The sequence below is a fragment of the Branchiostoma floridae genome, chromosome 6, assembly GCF_000003815.2.
Source record: "Branchiostoma floridae strain S238N-H82 chromosome 6, Bfl_VNyyK, whole genome shotgun sequence".
NCBI lineage: Eukaryota > Metazoa > Chordata > Leptocardii > Amphioxiformes > Branchiostomatidae > Branchiostoma > Branchiostoma floridae.
The window spans coordinates 14,279,314-14,301,606 of record NC_049984.1 but is presented as its reverse complement, the minus strand read 5'-3'; the positions used below and the strand labels follow the sequence as shown (position 1 = coordinate 14,301,606).

Sequence of the window (22,293 nt, the reverse complement as noted above, 5' to 3'; positions counted from 1 at the left end):
CTGAGATGCATTATGTTGGCATTGATCAGACAAAAATAATTGTCATTCCCTCTTTGTGTAGGAGCTGCGATATTTTCAATCTTTGTGTTCTGTAATTACTCTAATGATACTGAGTCATTGTAACACTGTCTTTGAACTAAAAACCTATCTGCATATTGACAGTGCAACTGTAACTGAATAGGGATTAATGTGGTAGTCATTTTGACTGTATTAGTGGGCTTGAAACATTTGAATTAGTAGTTTAAAACAAAACAACCCAACTGTGCTTTATCTCCAATAAACTGTAAAGAGAGGATGGACATCAAAATGTGTGCTTCTGGTCGAAGTGTAAGATTTATATCATATTCACTTTCTTTTAACAATGAATAGATAACTAACAACATGATTTCTTGCCCTGAAGAATACTTAGTATGATAGATAGTCATTGAAATGTTGGGTCTTTAAAAATATGTGAGTGTGAAGAAAAGATTGTTATCAAGTCGTTTACCAACCTGACAAAACTATTCACAGAAGTTTGAATTTAGCCTTTCAGGACTCCATTGAAGTATCAGAGAGCATTGCAAAAGGGCAAAGTAGATCTCCCAGAAATTTACCACATGAATGGTCTTTACAGTTAGAGATCTTTCTAGATATGAATCTTTACATGTACATCTATATGGATGGATAAGTATCTTCTTTTACTGATCTTTTCTACCTTGACTTGTATGACAGGCATTTTGTCTGGCTTTGTATCCTCTTTACATGCTTAAGTATGTTTTTGTATGGTTTGAAGAAAGCTGATGTCATCATCTGTATCTTTCATTCATAAGCTGTAGTCTACTTACGATGATGCTTTATGACTTGTTGAATCTGCCCATCATTCATGCTTATTTTTCACTATTATGCTAAAAGTATGTTTATTCCATTATATAGATGACATCCGTGTGCACATCAATGTTGTCCATTTCAAAATTATCTTAACGACAACACTGTAAATCATACAAAGCTGCTGCAAAATAAGAAAAGATAAACTCTTTGTTGCAAATATATCAGAAAGTGAATACCAGTGTCCTAGAATGCCAAAGCCATGTCAAAGTCAAAGTAGAAGATATGAAAGAACAAAAATGAAGAATCAATTGTTATGTGCATCATATATGATGTTTGCTTAGTCATTTGTTCAACCTTCCTGACTACTTCAATTTGTAGATGCATGATAAAGGTAACTTTTCTTTTTACAAGCCTTTTTTTTATTTACATATTTGAATCAGTTTTAGGGTACATCAACTACAACAGTTACTGGCAAACTATAGGGACCATATGGTAGTTCAGCTTCAAAAGAAGAGGAAAACAAAAGGAGTGTTAGGTTTAAAAACAATGCAAGGTTAAAATGAATAAGGTTTAAGTCTGAAGATTTCAGAACAGCACAAAACAAATGATTGTGACAGGTTCATTAGAAGGCAAGCTTCGACCCTGACTTTTGACAGTTTTCTTCTCCACAAAACCCCACCCATCCATCATTCTATTTTCTCTCTGCCCAAATGACACATTGAGAACCGAAGCAGAATAACCTTGTTGATCTCGGGGCAATGCTTCCCTCTTAAATTCTTTATCCCTGCTTTGCATCCACCTATCACTTCCAATTGGAGGAAACATTTGAATGGAAGGCAGCGGTCCCTGTTGGCACATTAGCACACGGATGTGTGGCTGCCAAGTCAGTGTGCCTCCCCAGCAGGGAGGGTGGAGATCAGGGAAGGGATAACGCACCGAGACATTGAACTTGTGCTTGACCCTGTGACGTGGTATGCTCATTTCTCCTGAATGCTTCTATTGTTCAAGTTTCCGTCCTCACGTTTTCATGGCAGCCACTTGTTTCAGTTGTTACAAGGGAGTCTTCTCCAAGTGTGTTTGGACATCTGGAGATATTGTTATGAATCGGCTCTTATCAGTCTGAGACAATGTAAGTCTCTTTAGAATACTTCATTTCTTTGTAACTGTTTTTGTCCATGTGTTAGCATCATAGGCTGCTACTTGTTTCAGGTGTTAAGATTCTGCGCTGTGTTTGTACATCAGGAAATATTTTTGTGAATTGGCTCCTATTAACCTAGGACGTGATGTAAGTCTCTTTTTGATACTGTGTTTCTAATCTCCAGGTTTCCATGACAGCCACTTGTTTCAGGTATTAGGCTTTTAATGGTGTGTTGGGGCATCTGGAGATATTGTTATGAATCAGGGACTATCATTCTGAGATGTGATGTGATGTAAGCCTCTTTAGAAACTGCATTTCTTTATAAGGTTTTATGTCTCCAACTTCCGAGTAAAAAAGAATAGCCACTTGTTTCAGGTGCTACATTGTATAATATGAAGGATTCTTCTCAGAGTGTGTTGGAATGTCTAGAGATGCTGATGGAATGTTATCAATTGACTCCTATCAATCATCGACCTGATATAAGCCTGTTTAGAATGCTGTGTTCCTTCATTTGAAGGTTTCCATGGCAGGTGATTGTTTTAGGAGTTAGGAAGGACTTTACTCAGATTTTGTTGGATTGTTATAAATCACCTGTTATCAACTGATGTAGAATGTACAGAATCTTTAGAATACCGTGTTTGTTTATAAGGTTATTATCTCCAGGCTTCCGTAGTAGCCAGGCGTTTCAGGCGTTAAGAAGGGTATTTCTTGGGGCGTCTCAGGATACCCTATAATGAATCACCCTTCAATCTGAGAGGTACACCGGCAGATCGATTGCCCCATCAGCGGCATACCTCATCAATTATTCCGGGTGCAGCCGGGGTTAGGCGAGCTCAGGAAGGCTGTCGGCGGGGGAAGAGCGGTACGCTGGAAACGATCCGGATGTATCGCGCTCGGTGGGGAGGGGAGAGACGGGTGTTCGCCATTAGCAGGTAATCATGGGGATACTCTAATCATGATTTAGTGCGCGATCTGTGGGTCGGATGACATGTTTGGGCAATCATGCAAGCTTGGTGGGTAATGGGAGAGCCTTATGTTCACCATGATAGTAAGTGACTGTTTATATTTCATTGAAGTTATTTTGGGACATGCAACATATTCCTGTTTTATCATAACCATTCTGGTACGTTAAATGTTGTAATAGTATTTTTAATTCAGCTTGTAGAAGATAAGAATATGGTTTCTTTAAGGGATGTCTAAATTAGTTACAAGATGTGTGGAAAAGGCATTATCTAAAATTGGGGTAGGATTGAGCATGTCATATGTAAGTAAAAGTGACATTTCATTCTTGTGCTAGTAACACAAATGCAAAAAGCAGCTAATTTCTTTTAGATAGATCATTTATGATATCATACTTCTTATGCCTATAAACATGTATCATACACGTTTTTTTTGTTTACTTGCAAGCTGATTCAAAGGGGTAAAAATCAACATCACTTTATCCTTATCTTAACTGCTCAAAGTGTTAAATGTGTTAAAGGTCACCATGACTTGTATCAGCTGTAGAAGATTGTGTATGTCACACCTAATTTGCAAGATAATTTTCTTGACATTTCACTTGTTAAGGCAGCTAGGTACAAAGTAATGGAATCAATGAGAGCAGGGAACTTTGAGGCATCATTTGTATGGTTTGACATTAAAACTTTCTCCTGTCAAAATGAGCAATTTGTAGAAAATTTTAAGCGTAATTTTGGCATGATTTTCACAAGAGCAAAATGATTCCTGTCGCCTTGGGAAATGCTTTATGTTGACTTATGATAGAAGCGTTTAATATTAAGATAAGATTACTAATTTACAGCCATACATTGTAAGCTCTCCCCACAGTTCATATGGGTTTGCAATATAAGGAACACAGCATTTTTACTGCTTCATGGTGCATTTTAATCAACAAGGTAGCATATTTCTAACTTCAGACAATAAAAAGCTATAAAATTCTGCTCTGCTGCAAAATTGCTATTTAAGAATTACAACATAGACCTAATACTGCGTATCATACATGTATATAAGCTGAAGCTTCGACATACTTATTGGAAAATTGGTCTATTGTGTATCTATGAAATGATTAAGCTTGCTCCCAAGGGGCCTTCAGAGATATAAGTTCTCTGTTTCATCTTTATTCGTTACTGTTTAGAAATTAGGCCATACCAATTTACTAACTTGGTCCTCGGATGTTTTAAGGTGATGAAATAGCAGGCGTTCATGATACGTAACAAGTAGAAGGTAGGGAATATATTTACTCCATAAAACTAGATGCTCCATTAGGGCATAAACCTGGTCCCCAGGCTATTTATTATGTTTATTCCAGTAAAGCAATTTGTTAAAATCCAAGAATCAACCTTTTAAATTGGTGTTGCCTTGTTTTGTACAGTGTCACGTATATGCACAATTCATTTTTCAGTAAAAACTAATATGCAGAGCATAACATCACAGCTGGAAGCAGATAATTATGATTTCTCCAGCTGAATAAGACGATGATTGTATTGTCTACGGTTATTAGATTGCTTTGATTTGTAACTAGGAACTTCTAATGATATAGTCTGTAGCCAGACAGCCCTATTTTCGTCTCCTTGAAGCTATTAAGAGTTCTGTTAATCTGGACTTAATAAATCATGAAATTACTGCATCAGAATCATGAGAGTAGATAACAGTCATAAATATTTAAGTACAGTGACTGCATCAGGTGATAATAGATGTTTGGAGTTTTAAGGTAATGGTAAAGTGGCCTGTCTCAGACCAAGCAGAAATTACATGTATGATGCTTGTATTATTTAGACAACACCCTCTGCTCTTTGCGATTAAAGTGTGTTGTGTTCTTTTGTATGAAGAGCTTTGACACTTGAGGCTTATGCCTTGAAGCTCTCTAATACACGGCTTTACGTCACCATCCAAACTGACGTATGCAATCCCTCATGACATGTCCGAGCTGGGGCAAACCCAGAAATCAAGCCGCGGCAGATGGATGCACGGACATTGAACCATATGGCTTCCCGATACATGTTCTTTGGCGTGAGTTGATGTTATGTTTATTTTCTGTCAACACATACTCTGCCAGTCAAACATTACTGCATGCTCCTTTATTTATATTGTTGTGTACAGGACGAAAGGAACATCTGAAGAAGAAGCAGTACATCTGAAAATAGTAGTACATGTACATGTTTCTCTTCTACATTGTAGCTAGACACAATATTCATGCATCATTGAGCCTTGCTTCCCGGCCCCCTCCCCCTTTCTCCCATTGCTCAACAACAGAGACATTGAGCCTGTACGGAGACATATTAATAGCTTAATCTGTGTGCCTTTACAAAGCCTTAGAACTAAGTGCAATTCCCAGGATGCTTATGAAGATTTATGTTTTTAGGTCAGATGGCGACCAATTATGGGCTCCCCTAGCGCAGACAAACTTTGACATGCCACCTTAGGGGTCCGTACTTATAACAATGCCTGTCTCCGTATACTTGGACCAAGTCCAATGTCTTGCCCTGATACCAGTCATATAATTACACTCTAACAGTAACATATGCAGCTGGGGTCCCAACCTTGAATCTATTATCTGCAAGAAAACGATCTCCATCTGCTTAAAAAATTTGTCAAAATTGTTCATTTTCGTTAACAAAATGTATTGAGAAAAATGATGTAAATGATATTTATAAATACAATAAATCATTTATGACAATTGTCCTCATGTAAAAATTTACTTTGTACTGTGGATTTTTCAAAATGTGGATAGTGAATCTTAATGGGTATATTCTCCTTACCACATAAGGAGATGATACACAGTAAGACAAAAGATACCTTTTACCTCCATGAAAATTGAGGTCCTGTTTTGGATTTGTGTGTCTATGCTTGTGTGTGTGCCTGTGTTTTCATATATTGTCATTATTAGGACCTCCAAATGGATGATGACGTTCAATATGTGGAGGACGAAGGTAAAGGTCTGTTTTGGTCTCCCTGTTGTGTGACCTCAGTACTGCAGCAGAACTTCTGTTTTTTTAATCTTTTGTCCTAAACAATCTATGGCCTTGATTTTTTGGTAGCAGATAGCCTTGATATTAGGAAGAAGTTATGTAGGTTTAGGTCCCCTAAAACTGCAATCATTAGTGTTGCATATTATAACTATAATTTCTATGAGAATGTATGAACCACACGGCATCCATCACAGCATGTGAACTAGCCCCTGGTGGCATGGTGCTCAGAGGACATGCCAAAACAGTCTCAGTGCAATGATTCCTGTTCACAGGGGAGTTCAGTTTGGAAAGGAAAGCCACAGTTGTCTCTGATGGGCCTTTCTTATATTGGGGAAGGCTGGTGACAAAGTGTACAGGTAATTTTAGATGTTGATGAGGTAATTTTTATTAATGACCTGAAGAGAATGTGTGTATGTGTGGTCTACATTTACCATGTGTGGTAAATGTGTATGTGTGTGTTGTGTGTATGTGCACATATGTGTGCATCATACATTATATAGCAAGCAGGAAAGAATAAGCTAGTAATGTAGGGTTGTCTGGTTGCATTCTATTTTCATCTTCGTTTTCGTCTTGTTTTTCTTGTATCATGAAATCATATCAAGATTCTTCGATTCACAACCAAGTGTTTTATTTGACTGACTTTTCATTGATGTTTATGTATGGGACCACATTGTAAACACCACACTGTTCATGTAAATAAAGTTTATGACCGCATCTGTAAGCAGTGACACCTATGCTGCAGTACCATGTGACCCAGTCAGAATTGGTTCACTGAGGAAGGTGACAGACAATCACCCAGATGCCGGTTGAATGATTGATTGTGAACAAACAATTTTGTTATTCAGTGACTTACAAACTTAATGAAACTATTCACGGATTCTTGTATCATGTTCTTCAAATGTGAATTTGTTTTAATAATTTGTCATATCTGACATTCAACCTCAGTATCAATTTTTCCTAAATATGTTGTATTATGGATGAACTGCAATGGATAATGCCATTTCAATGGCTGTCTATGTCAGCAAAATTTATCACGTTTGGCGAGAAAATTTATTGATTTTGTTTTTAGTATTCTGTGGGCATCTTTTAATAGTCAATGGCACGCTAATTTATTTGTCACCATCTGTATTTATCTGAATAATAATGGTTGCCTTCAGGTATGCATAACTTAATGTGCCAAGCAGCATATCAATACATTCATGATATATTATCTATATCATTGAGTAATTTATGCTGTCCTTTTCTCAGGATTTCGTAAAGAAAGGCTTGATTCAGGTCAATTGATACATCCATTGTTAGTGGGACATTCACTCATGTAGAAAGTTGTGTCTCTTCAAGTTTAAGAATTTTCAAACTGTTGCAATAGATCTCATCATACTTTTAAGGAAATGCTACGTATCAGAATATTGTTAAAAGCAATTAGATATATCAGTATCTATTTCAGTCTTATGTCTATAGAATTTTTTAAAAAATATCGTAAAAAGACAAGACCCATATACATGTATGGAGAGGGGTAAATGTTTGTCCTGAATTTTAAGTTCTGTTAATTTTTTGTTTACATTGATAGGAGTTCTCACTATTTTTTGTGATCACAGACGGTTGTTTCCTGACTTTGTGTTGCAATATTCTTGTTATGCATGTGTAAGGGGCCGGTGTTGTGGCCCCAGGTTCTTTGAATGCTGCACGAGGAACGTTTAAACTACAGGACTAAGAAAGCACACACACAGGACACAGTCATGCCGTTAGACACGCACGGGAGCTGTGAGTTGGGACCCTCTCTCTGCTTCCTTCTCTCACCGAAGCCTCTGTCCAACTGTCCTTAACTTCCAACTCCCGGCTTTCTTTTATTCCAAAACCCAGACACAAACACTAGACAGATACACAGCATGACAGGGCCTTTCAACTTGATACAACATAAGTGCTAAATAGCTGCCTCCAAAGGCTTCAAACAATAGCATGAATGTGTCACACCTTTTGTTGTCTTAGTCATCAAAAGTGAACGTCTAACTATGAACAAGGTTGTTTTACATACTGTCTGCTCGACTTCATGTTAATCACTTTTGGGCTTCAGTGCTAAACAGTTGGGTCCAAATTACTTAACAAAACAGCTACTAACAACATCTAACAAAATATCACAATTTGTGGACTTGTTTTCCACCATCCCTACACATGATTGCCACTTCTTTTGTATTTGTGCCATGATTTTCCTTATGTGGAATATCCAATCAATAAAAGGAAAGGACTGAAAAAAAGTGTTGCCTTGAGTCACTGCAGGCAATTGTACTATTTCATAAGGAACCAGGGAACAAAATCCTGGCAGCCTGTGATATTAGAGACAGGAGAAACAGTACTGTTTGCAGCCATGTACTATAATGTTAGATTTGACCTTGGTGCTGAATGAACAGTTGTGGTTTGTATGGATGGTTATCCCAGCTGACCAGGTACTCCGGCCACACAGACCACAACAGAAGGTGATCACCTGCCACACTGAACCCAAACCTACCTGAAAATTGGTACAACCTGTGGTTTTGAGATCAATGGATACATTTATGCTAAACTAAAGGGTAGGGGATATTCAGCGGATGGTGTTTTTTGTATACCAAGTTATACCAATGATAGGGTCAAAATGAATATAATGATGTATTTGACATTTCAAACTTGTGAAATATGACATACTGTAAAAGAAATTGTTTGATCTATTTTTGTCTGTTACCTTTTCACTGTGAACTTAAAATCACTACAAACATTTATGTCCTGTCGTCTGTCTACCTACCCACTTGTTTTAACCTCCAACTGAAAAACAACGGCAAACACTCCCTTTTTTCCTTACCATGAAAATAACCTCTACATACGTTTTCCATTTGACAGTATCTGATTCACCCTTGAGCATAAATTCAAAGTAACCAACTATTTCTGTCCATAATCCAGTCGTTGGTCATGAAGGATTCTAGATTGTGATCATAAACTTGACATTAATTCAAATACCCCATCTTCTTGATACTGATTTTACTTGGGTCATGTTAAGTTGATTACATGTATATGGCTCATATACTCTGAGAACCCAAAACTGATGCCAGCTGTGAATAAAAAAAAGAAAAGAATAACCTTGAAGTTCATTATGAAATCTATGTGTGTGTTTTTAATGAAAATTGATGCATGCACAGATGTCATATGCAGAAATAGTTATAATGCAATCAACATGACCTTATGTATAGAGAAATCTTTGCTTAAAGCCCCGGTCACAAAGCGCGTACGATTCCTTGCGATGGACTATTCCGCATATCGTACGATGAGCGCAGTACATCGCAAGAAAATCGTAAGCATCGCAAGCCATCGCAACGCATCGGATGGTGTTCAAAATTTTTCCAGCGTCGCACGATTTTTCACTTGTGTCTCTTCGTATAGCCGTCTGACCGCTTTTGTGCTTCTTTAACCAACAAAATGTGGACATAGCTGTTTAATACCTTCCTATAATATCTTTAACTGTAAAAATAAATTTAAAAAGACCATGACAACAAGAGTATTACAAGCAAAAGTTCAAATCAAGCGTGAGTACTGGTATGGTTATCTCGGTCTGCTTGCCGGCTCTACGTGTCAGGCTCTTTCGAAGATCGTCATGATCATGATATGCTATCAACAAAAAGATGGCATCATACAAAAATCAAATGATAAGAATTATATCATATATATTTCCGACTCATAGAGCCTGCCTTTATGTTCGAGTTGTCCCCATGGTTATTACGATTATGGTAAACTGACCCAAGACCGACGAGAGCTGAGATTTGATCTAATTATAAACTCACGTGCATGAAGCGATCAAACAATTTGTCTGCATCACCTGTGCGTGGCGCGCTGTTCTCTGGTTGCGACTGTGGCAGTTGCGACTGATATATTTCCCCTTTTCGTCAATATCGACAATATCAGGGAAAACTGAAACCATCACAACATGCTAAAAAATCATAAATCTATAACCTCATCAGTAGACAAAAATTGCCGTAATGAACTCTGCTATGGGGGCAAATAAAATCTTACGACGATAGCGAAATTTTGAACATGTTCAAAATCCATTTCAGCTCTATTTTTCGCCATACGACGCTCCCCGATTTACTATGATCCACTGCGATTGACGCAGGCACGCTCTTATGACCTCATCGTACGATCCACTACGCGCTTTGTGACCACGGCTTTATATACTTAAACCATTGCTTCCGATTTTCTTCCGACTTACGTCGCACTGCGATTATCCTGCGCATCGGAAGGAATCGCAAGGAATCGTACGCGCTTTGTGACCGGGGCTTTACCTTGTCATTACAGCAAATGATCAATGAAGACTGCATTATAGACCCACATGGAAAGTGTCTCATGTATAATGTATATCTAACTTAACCCTCACACTGCTGACAAACCCTATATCCAATACAAATGTAGTGCCAAATAGCTACCTTTGCGGGATAAAAGTTAAGATGGCCTGAGGTTACCTTTGAGGAGAATATTGGGAAACGCTTTAATTCTGAAATGGTACATAAACTTGTTGAAGTATTCTGCAAATCGTCAGGTTTTATTATGGCATCAATCACCAGAAAAGTATGATTTGATATATTTATAGGGATTTCTAAGATTAGATATGGTGTCACGTAAGAATTTGTCTTATTTGTTAACCGATAGTGTGCATGAATCAGGGATTAATATGATAGGATCAGGCGGGTGTGAAATTAAACACCATCCCATTTAATAGGCATTTCTAACCTTTGGAAGCCTGCTGTTCTAGTGGAATGCCTTCAGCTATATTTACACAGTGCTTGAACTTGGCTGGGTAAGACTAAAAGAATACATTCTAGGAGGGTGTGAAATAAATTGTGTAGTCAATATTATATCATAAGCATTCTCAATCCTACATGTACATTACCAGGTAGTTGATATCCAGACAGAAATTGCAACAATATATTAAGATGTAAACATTGCAGAATAAGAATTTTCATGTATCCATGCTCATTACACCAATAGCTATGCATTGATGTCCAACTTGGCTTGAGGTTCCGAATGGCTGATGTCTTTCCAATATTGAATTGTCCAGTGTTATTTGATACATTGTATATGATATGGGAATTGTGTGATGAAAAGGCAATTACTCAAGCAACTGGATGTGGTTTTGGAAACAGATGTTTCAGACAGCATCAACTGTCTTTCGTCAGGGACTCTGAGGAAATTTGGTCTTATGAGTTGCTTGTAAGTGTAATCTTATTGCCTGGCTGTTTAACCTTCATCAATGTGACAAAGATATAACTTTAAACTTATACAAATAACATCGTTTCCCAAATTTGCATATCTCCAGAAAGATGCAAGCCATTTATGTTACTGATACAATGTAGTACATATACATCTTGAAATGGGTATTAGGTTGATGTCCAGATGTTTTAGCCATAATGGATACTGGTAGCTACCATCTGTAGCAGATGCAAAACACTATCAAAAACTGCCCTAAATTTCCTCTGAACTGCAAAATTACAGTAATATTGCATTCATTGCGAGTAATAGCCGGAACAGGAAGTTTCCCAAAAACAATCTATTGGGGAGGAAGGCTATGTCTAAATGCATATATTCGCACACGCATGGCTACCCATGTGTGTGTCTGGGTTCAGGCCTTTGAAATGTTTTATGCCACATATGGCAGCAAGTTTCCTTGTTGTTTCACTTGCCAGGTATTTTTTTTTCAGGGAGGGGCTTGTAGGCCTTTATCCTTGATGTGCTAGAGATACATTTGCCTCCTCAAACAAGGGACACTTATTTTCAACCCTTCTGTGGGTGCAGCACAAATGGAGATGCCTACACAGGATTGAACTGTGGTCTCCTAGTTACCAACTAATTAGAACCATGAGGTCAACTGTGAGGCTGATACTACCAGTTGAGCCACAGGGACATCCCGGGTCACCCATGTGCACCCTTCTTGAATGTCAAGAAAAAGTAACAACTTATCGATCTGTGGTGGGAATGAATAGTGAGATAGGGCAGTAGGAGCGGAGATTACTTGGTGCTAAGTCTCCGCTGAAGCAGATGTCTGATTAACTGTCATACAGGATATAAACTAGATGACGTGGATTTTCATGATGAAAATTACAGAATTGATACGAGATTAGAGGCAATAAGAAAGTGTACATTACAGCCTGGTAGATAAAATGGAAGGCCACACCAATTTGATTTATTGGTTCTCAGATGTTATTAAGTGAAAGTATATTGAGGAAAACTTGAATGTTACCATATACACCTTCAGAATACTGACAGCACCAAGACACAAACCTGGACTTAAATCTTCCAGTTAAGCTTTTATTGGTTAAGTTTTGTTAAAATCTAGGAACCAAGGAAAGCCTAAAGAAAGCTCTGCATTTGTAGACAGGGCTTGATTTATGTATTTTCTAGATCCTGATAGCCTATAAATTTGGCATCCCACAACTACATATATTCATACACACATATGCCAGACATTGTCATACCTTTAGATATGTCATGACATCTGTTATAGTACATGTAGAACAATTTTTGTAAACATAAATATGATAAGATAATGATCATAAGTTACAATTGTGACATTGTTTAGATATTGGAGCAAGTGTTTTAGTAATCTTTAAAAATCTATTTAAAAAAAAAAGGTCTAGCTTTTCTAGTAATAAAAAATATCACAATAGACTTGAAAATAATTCTGTGTTAAAAGCATATAAAAATGTATTCAAATTACACAATAGGGCAAATATTCTGTCGCACTTTGCTATTCAGCTGTGACTTTTATCACTCCTTTTATTACGGTACATTAGGCATTCTACACAAAGACTTTTATGTGTCTTTCCGGCTGTCTCCAGATTCTATGCCTGGCACAACAACAAACGCCCCCCCTTGTGTCTCCTGTTCCAGCTACCAATTAATGTGGTGTGTAACGTTTTCCACGAGAATCGTGTATAGGATGCTCTGAATGTTGCGGTGAATTCAAATCAGCCAGTCAGAACAAATTAGAGTGCACGGCCGAGCTAGAACTGCGAACCAATCTCAGATGAATTCTACAAACAGAATGGAAAATCTGATGTAATCCGTAAAGGTATAAGAAGGTGCTCTTTGCATATGTGAGGAATAGAAAATGGAGGTGCTGCTTTTGATTTATCTTGTGTACTGCTAAAGTGAATAGTCTGTTTTCGATATGCTGTACAGATGCCAATGGCTTTGATATACATGCAGTGGAACCACGGTAGTGTGCTTATCTCTCCCATATATCTGCTCTTTTCTTGCCTTGGAACTGATCCACGACTCGGATGGGGAAATTGGCAACCATGCCAGTTAAAATCTTTTTCCCCACAGCGTGGCTCGTACTAATGGTTTTGAGAATTGACCCCACGGTTCTTCACCGCTAATACCATTCTCTTTTCCTCCCCCCTTACAGGCTTGCTGCAAACATGCCGTGATTCCCGCAGAAGGACACTCGATGGGTGTGGCAGTGATTGGCAGGACTTGATTTGATTGACAGTGATTGACAGCTGCCGCCATGAAACCCATCCACTTTGTGGACCCCAACAATCTCCTGCTATGCGCCATCATCACAGCGGCCATGCAGATCTTCTTTTTCGGCATAGCGGCGACCTTCAGATTCGACAAGGTCACGGATTTTGCAGGAGGGACAAATTTCATGGTGCTGGCGTTGATGACACTTCTTCTCGCACAGGTAATCAATCACACCTGACAAGTTCTATTAACAGTGATGTTGTTCTCAAAGGTCATTGTACTCAATGGTGATGAGTTGTTGAATGAAAATATAGAAGGTTAGGATCAGCGCTTTAGTTCTTGTAACTCTTGTTCACTTTTGTCTGTGGAGTAACCTATATCCGTGGTCAATGGATGCCTAACTAGCAGATGCACAAACTGTTACTATTTTGAAAGTATTGCAAGTTGAAACCAACGTTCGTCAAACTTATGCAGTCAGTGAAACTCAAACTTGTTGTCTCTGAATGCCCTGCTTTTTAAAACAATGGATATAGGTTACCCCATCAATAAAGCAGAATTAGCATTAACAGAATTCTCTTCAGAATTACAGTTGTCAATGTTTTCTGGGAATGGACTTTACAGAATTACAGTTAACCCCACCTTAAACTGGAAGAGAGGACTTTGGGTAGAACTGTCCAGTACATGAGACCCCACTTTGCAACGCAAAGGACAACATTTCTTATGCTGTTGTCCTACCATACATGTAGGAACTATCCAAACATGAGTGACATTTGCATAAAATCTTAATGAGTTATTTTGAACTGTTCGCCATTTTTACTTTCCAGTTGGATATATTAGACTAAGTATTGATATGTTCTGCCAGTTCATTCTGGTGGCACTGCAGAAGAGTGAAGGAGTCGCTTGAAACATCCGAAAGTGAATATTAGAATTTTATCCAGTTGTACAGATTGAATTGCATTTGAATTGATAGCTTGACTACACATAGTAAAAAAAAAAGAGCAAAAAGAAAGTTCTTCAAAATGCTTGACTAACAGTACGAACTTGTAACCTCTATGGTCGAATACCTTTTGCCATTTCTGTCTGTTGCTAGTAGGTTGAATTTTTAAGGTTTTCAATTTTTTTAGCATTTTGAAGAAAAAAAATAAGAGCGTACGTATTTGTGACTCAATAACATACCTGTTATATTATCATTATGATGAGACATGCATTGCAAAATCAAACAACCATCCATATGAATTGTACAGGCAAGTGCTTGCTATGCTGATGGTGCTCTTTCTTATGGACAAAAAAATAAGGATCTTTCTTTACGCAAAATATCTGATAATGACCCGAGGGCAGCTAAAACATCACTATGATGAGAAGGAAGAGCTCTAACTCCAAAATATACGTAGTTGTTGTGTCATTTTAAAACATGGTGGCCTGCTGCCAACACTAGACAACAATTTTCCCTGTTTACGAAAAATAGGCGTTACCGTTCTAACACGTTAAAGCTTAGCTCACCCAAAGCCTTAGCGGAAAATAGAATTTGAGAAGTATCGACCGAGGAGAAATCCTTGAAGCGGTCTAATCCGAGGGGATTACTGTTTCATCTAAAACTACCGTGCGTCGCTTCAGGGCCATCGCTTTTCCAGGGCTTTGATAGAATGCGGGGAACGATCTGGACAGAAATAGAATATCGGAGCTAACCTTTGGCAGGACTGAGATGAATATTGGTCGTCGCTTGATATTGAAGGCTTTCCAATAATCCGCTTCTTTTGTGCAGGCGAGAAGGTTTGTATTGCTTGGCAGTGATGATAGTTCAGATCATGTGTCAAAGTAGTGTTGGGAGAAATGGTACTGCTGCCAATTTGTCACCCATCAGCTTAGACTGTACGTACCTGTCTTAGGAAACTTTTATATAACTTATTCCTTTGCTGTTCTTTAATGTCCTCATAACCTGTTAGATGTGGAGAGTTTAGAAATGAAAATAGTTATGAGACCTATATGGAAAAGATGTTGACCCAGCAAAATAAATGTTATATTTCCTGATTCAGTCATTCCTGATAAGGGTCGGTAGGAAGGATTTTTCCCTATTGTAGTTTTCCTTAATATGATTGTTTTTATTATACCTGCAAGTAAAATCATATTTTGTAATAAACTGAAGTGTAAGTTTACTACACATTCTTACATGAGCTGTTCAAAGCCCTAAACTGAGTTTGAGATATAAGTCTGTTTTGAATTTCGTCACTGAGGTATCAAGCCAACAATTCCTTGGACTTCTTTACATTTGTATGTCTAAAAGAAAGGCTAGGGTCAGTAGGTTCTTGATAGTGTCGGGTGGGTAACCAAAAATGCAACATTTTTCCAAGGCCTAAACATCATTATGCTTGATGCTTGAATGAAAAGCGGGGAAATCTTTGTAATTCTTGAACTGTCATGTCAAAAGGGATCTGTGGACTGGGCATGAACATGTCATGCCACCTACTGATTTTCATCCATATTGCAGTAACATAATAATTATTACTGTCACTGTTATGACAAGTGTGCAATACATGTGATCTCTTTTTAGTTTGCATCCCAGATATTTGATGACTGGTAGGCCAAAAGAACATTAGCATATTAGATTACTGAGCACCGGATAATTGGATACTTATATTTAGTAGGTAAGATTACCAGTTGTAACAAGCATATCAATCTTTTGCCTACCACCAGCTTTTTCCCTACCACAGCGTCACTGTGAAATCATTGGGATCATATGTACGTTATCAAGTGGCCTGGTGTAGGCACCTTTGGTAACCTGTAAACTGTTGTTTATACCATTTGCCTGGAACAAATACCATACTTACCTATTTCTTGCCTATTTCTGGCTTGTCTAGCTAAGTGTTTGAAAGATAAATTTTGACAGTCCCTGGACAGATATCCTTCAGGTAGGTTCTCTCCCCCCACATACATGTTCTGTACATGCATGTATAGGCTTTCAGCATTTGCCTGATAGGTCTGGAGTAGGGGTGGGTACCGGTGTGACAGCGTTCTCGCCCCCCCGTGATCTCGCCCCCCCGGGGGCGAAATCACTAGCGATCTCACCCCCCCGGGGCGAAATCACTAGAGATCTCGCCCTCCCCGGTTAGTGATCTCGCCCCCCTACCTCGCCCCCCTTTAGCGATTTCGCCCCCCCCCCCAAAAAAAAACGGGTTTACATGATATTTTAGAAGTTGATTGGTATAAATCACGCAATGCAGTTTCAGAATGATATAAGTACACGAGTTTGATACATAACTCCATCCATAGTATCAATATCAACGTAAGTACATGGCAATAAGATAGTTGAACTTGTTTCAGACAAGGAGGGTTGGGTCCCTTGTATTCCCTTTATTGCATGTACCTGAGTCTCGACATGAGATATATTTCATTGTATTCACCTGTCCTCAAGCAACCTATATATCTCCAAGATGAAGTCTCTATTATGAATTGACCACAAAAGAACTATGTCATGTCTTCATTGATTATGCAAATAAGGTATTCATTAGAATAATGCACATTTTGGTGTATGCACCTACCCTATGGATATCTTCACCTCCCATATGACTGTTTTTCTAGTATTTAGGAACTGGTGTTTTACCCATGTTTCTAAAGACTGGTATCTTACCAGTTTTTTGTAGCATTTAGCAACAGGTATATGAACTTGTGCGTAGATAGTATTTATAATGAGAAACTATTATTCAATTGTGTTTTTCTTAGTGCTTTGGAAATGTTTTCTGCACAAGAAAGAAAATACTGTGACAAATTGAAAACATATAGCTGACGTATTCCGTACCATAGACGGTGTTGATTTATACGTTCACAATAGCATTGTTTTCCATGTCACCTCTGCAATGTCAGCTGCAAAAAAAATGTCCTTTCAATGTAGTGTTTGCACCGAACAAGGTATGACATCTTACGGTAATAAGGTGCCATATAGGTACCAGGTAACACCAACTATATTACTCCCAGGTGCAGTATAGTACCAGGTAGCGCACCTAATATGTAGTAACCAGCCGTTCTTAAGACCCCTCCGGGGAATACTAGTAATGTTCTGGGGGGGGCGAAAACGCTAAAGGGGGGCGAGATCGCTGGGGGGGCGAGATCGCTGTCACACCGGTACAGTGTACCAGACTACAAAACCGTTTTTTTCTAATTGGACCCGTCCAGAAAAACCGGACCTGAAAAAAATTGTTGGACCTGATGTTGGACCTATTATAAAATAAAGAGATTATGTGATCAGGAATTTACACATTTTGGGGCTTACCGGCCGAAGAAAATAACAAGAGCGAAGCAGAGTATACCTTATAGTCATTTCTGCAAAGTTTATCAGTCAATTATACAGAGGCAGTTAGTCTTGCAGGATTTTAGAAAACCAGGGGTCAAATACTCCACAAAACGTACTTCTTTGTAGCGAAATGGTCCATGGTTTTGAGTATCATCCATTCACACGTTTTCACATACTGAATCAGGTCCAAGTTCAGGTCCGGACCTGGACCTGATCCTCTGGACCTGAACCGGACCTGGACCTGCATTTTCTGTACCGATACCCATCCCTAGTCTGGAGGGGTCCATCCTGAGAGTGTGCCCCAGTATAGGGAATCTTCTCTTGCAGATGGCTGGCATCAGGTTGTAGTCCTGATTTGCTACTGTGCCCCAAAAGTGTTTCTTACTCTTAGTTGCCTTTTTTTGTCGATTTAGGTACATACTTCTTAGACTTGGAAAGTTCAAGAAATGCTACAGTTGGGGGGCTGTGTACTTTATTTGCAGTTGCAAGAAATAATGGGAAAAGTACCTCAAAATTAACAGACCAAGGCTGTGCTATACAGTTCTATGAGGGATGCAAAAGCGCATTGTTTTCATATACAATACTTCTTCTATTCTGAGCAATATTCTAACTTATAGCAGGTGTGGCAAGTTTGCAGACAGTGGGGAACACTTCTAGCATTTTTACAAATTTTAGCAAGGACATTGTTTAGAAGTTCTTTGTTAATACAAAATAACCTGAGACTAAGAGAAGATAAAGAGCAAGAAACATGACATTGTATGTTCAAGATTGGTAGTCAATGAAATTAAGGAGAAAAAAAAACTGAATTTTTATTTCATTTTACTGGCAGACTATACGGCTTGGTATTATGTCTCATGTAACTTCCTGTATTCCAGAAGACAACAGGGTTTTTCAAGCCCCAATTGGATTTAATCAATCAGATTGCATTCCTACATATACACAATGTAGCTCATATTCAGTTGATTGCTATAGATATTTGAAATAGCATGATGATATCTATCGAATTGTAATCATGCTTCTGAACCACTAGGTGTCCTTCTTGTGTTTAAAATTTCTCTATCCCATGGACACTGAGTCTGTGGAGTTAGGGAGAGCCTGTGTAATCGGTATGTAAGTAAAGAGTTAGGCATATTTGTTTGGAAGAATTCTTCTTGTCTATCATCATTACAGAGTTAGTCTGAACACTGTGATAGTGATACTGCTTTGTGAATAGTTGCATAGTTAGGCCACAGCACAGTTGCTATGGTTCAGTAAATTCTGCATGTACTTAGTTTCCTTAGGAATTGGTCAAGTTAGGGAAACTTTGGTTCTGAAGTCTTGAAGTATAGAGGCTTCTTAGAAAGTATGTTTTGGTGGACCAATACTGGCACTGGCCGTGCATTCATTCCATAGCAGGCTGGCTCCCAAATTGCTTGATTTGGTGTTTGCCAAATATTTTAATATATTACATGCATTATTTTATAACTCACAACTATAGAAAATATTTTACGGAGATATGGGATCTAGTTTCATTTCTTACTGCCATGTTAATTTCTTATTGATTTGCTTGTAGTAAAATAGTAAACTGCAAAATTGGTTGTTCCAATCACTATCTTCACCCTGTTGTAATGTTACTTGTTTTTACCAACAAAATCATTAGAAATGCCGCCATAAAGAAAATAATGACAACATCCCAGGGGGATATTGGCCTGAGCTGCACTTTCATCAATACCACATCATTTGGATATGCAAACATGACACCTTTGATTGGGTGTTTGGATTTTTGCATGGTGGAAGCAACTACTAAAGTAGATGGAAGAATTTTGAAAAGTCCCATTCAGAAAGTTACTTATTAGGAAAATCTGAATATAACCTCATCATACTGAATGTTAATTTTACTGTAAATTTTGAAATTTCCCCTGTGGTTTAATATGCACAGTTGCCATGGTAACCCTTTCATTGTGAACTTAAAACCACCACAAAAAGACTGTCTTCTGCCTGCCTATCTGCCTGAAAAACATGTTTTTTGTCCACGAACACTGTTTTCTTCCTGCTACAAAATTAAAGGTATTTACAGTAACCCCAAAAGGTCATAGGGGAAAAGTGTGATCAATATTTCATTTTCAGTAGACATATAATGCAGTGGTGTGGGGAAGGTATTGAATATTTTGTGTCAACCACTGTATATATTTTGCGTTCGTGACCATCTGTAAGCAGTGACACATATTGCTTTCAAGTTGGTACAATGCGAACCAGTCAGAATTGCCCTGAGGAAGGTGATAATCACCAAAATGTTGGTAAAAATAAAATTGTGGTTGTGTCTCTATATTCAATATTTTGTATGTTATTTGTACATTGAATTTTCAATGGATTCTTTGCAAGCTGGCCTGATCTTGTTTCATATTTATGTTTTGTTATATTGCTTTATAGATATAAGTACTTTGACTGTCATTTAGGAAAATTAATACTATAAGTTTACCTTTAAGCTTGCAGGGGTTTAATTTTGTGGTAGGGAAAAATGGGAAAACATAATCTTTCAGTTCTTAACTTGTCAAATTGGAGGTTCTCTAAAGAACTGTGATATGCAATTTCCATTGAAAACTATTTTTTGTAGCTTTCCTTTAAAAAAAAAGTCAACTTGGTAATCACTAGTTGTACATGTACACGTGTGCACTTTAAATTTCTACCTTTATATCTAAATTTAGACATAATATTATTTGAAGCTATGAAAGCATGTATGCATGTTCAATTTGTATATCCAACGTATGACCACCCCTCATACTTCCATTTGCAATTAACAGCAGACAAATGTTCCACATAAACTTGAGACAAAATTTTATACATAAAACCATGTAGTGTCTTTAACATTCATCAAGTTTATAGCTACTGTTAGTGGTATCCTTTTATTCATCCTAAATAACAGTGCTTTAGTGAGGATTAGAGGATACGGGGCTATTGACCTGAGATCAATACCATCATTAAAGACGATGTGACCAGACATATATGTACGGAGACGGCTACAAGGTCCTTTTGCGTCGCGGGCCGTCGCCAGCCCACGCTGCGGATTGATTTCCACCCATGTAATGAACTTGGACAAATGCAAGGTCATAGAAACGGCAGCCATTTTGATATTGTTCATTGTTTCAAGCAAACCTTATCACTAAGTCATTAGCTACCGGACGAGTCTTTCTAATTTCCTGCTCTAAAATGTAAAATGTGCTGGTGGAAATTTGTATGCATTCCGTGCACTTGGGACTGCACTTGTTTTGCTATGCAGCTGCGTGAATGATGCATTGATTTTTGAACAGGTCCTAACGGGGCATTCGGGCATGCATACATATGCACAGGTGTAGTGTCCGCCATCTTGGATTTCCAATTTCTCCTGTTCAGTTGCAGCCAAACATAGATTACAAGATATTTCAACTGTTTTGTCAGAGTTGATTATGACTAACAACTTGCAGATTGCTATCTACATGTATGTGAAGCTTACATTTGTAATTGCTTGTCAAAATCATCATGCAGCAATTATTGAATGTCTTCTATTGTACTGAGTTTGTCATCTACATGTATGATAAAAAATTAGAACTGGTCTCTTCTTCCATTTCATGCAGTGATAAATACATGTTTGCTGATTCACATTTAAGTTAACATTATTTTCATGTCAAAATACAAGTTTTACAGAAACTGAAGTCTATCTAATTTTAGCTAAAATACAGAAGAAAGTCAAAAGGTAGTCCGAGCTTCTGATTTTATCAATCCTTTTTTCCTGTCTTTGCCCAGGGTTGCACAGCTAAATGTCACTGTTTTGCAGTGGGGCCCTGCATTGCAAATAGATTCAAAGTGATAAACATCCAGTCAGCTACCAACAAATAATTAACATGGTTCAATAAATCATAATGCCTAATGGTAATGTTAATGATGAAAACAGTAACTTGAATGATAACATAATCAGTAAATGATTAAACTGTAAAAGTCATCAGTCCATTCCAGTGGATCATCATTGGGAGGTCAGAGGTCAGGCCAAGTTTTAAATCTGCATTAAAAACAGACATGGACAAATGAGTGCGGCAGAATGTTTAAGGTACTATGAACTCAGTTTCCAGCCTGACCTGTGTCTCTCTAAAATTAATTCTTTTCATAAGACTTGGTTAAATTATCTTGTATATATGAGGAATAAAAAGTTTTATGACAATTTCTTTTTTTCATAAAATGAAATGAAATTTGACACAAATATAAAAGCATATATCTTCTTCAGGCTTCAATACCTAAATTATTTCTACATGTGACTGAGTTGTTTGCAAGATGATTTAAACAGAGCTCGTTATAAATAAATAACAGTAAATATGATATATGAATGAACGGCAATGTAATGATTAGAATAATTGGTAATATCAGGAAAGAGTATAAATTAATGCGTCATGCCCTAATGATATTTGATCTATATTAAGTATTATCATATAGTCAGTTGCATCGGACCAATCAGGGGAGCGATACCCACCTGCCTGGCCTGAATGTACGTGTTACGGCGTCATAACCAACGTGGAACGGGGCATTCTGATCCAAACATTATTACTGTTCACATTCCTACAAATTTATTGAATATGTACAACTATAACTTAGGATAAACAGCAACACAC

The 22,293-nt window shown here is 37.9% G+C and overlaps 1 protein-coding gene across 2 annotated transcripts in view; it reads left to right on the top strand.

Annotated features, from left to right (window-relative positions):
* LOC118417339 overlaps positions 1-22,293 on the top strand; it is a 63,796-nt gene that overhangs the window by 12,174 nt on the left and 29,329 nt on the right. The window contains exons 1-2 of one of the 2 annotated variants that reach the window (XM_035822885.1): positions 2,856-2,877; positions 13,334-13,612. In XM_035822885.1, coding sequence (XP_035678778.1) covers positions 13,436-13,612 — 177 coding nt within the window. In that variant the 5' untranslated portion in view covers positions 2,856-2,877; positions 13,334-13,435. Of the gene's footprint in view, positions 1-2,855; positions 2,878-13,333; positions 13,613-22,293 lie in introns of those variants that run through there. The other variant, XM_035822884.1, reaches the window with a different exon arrangement.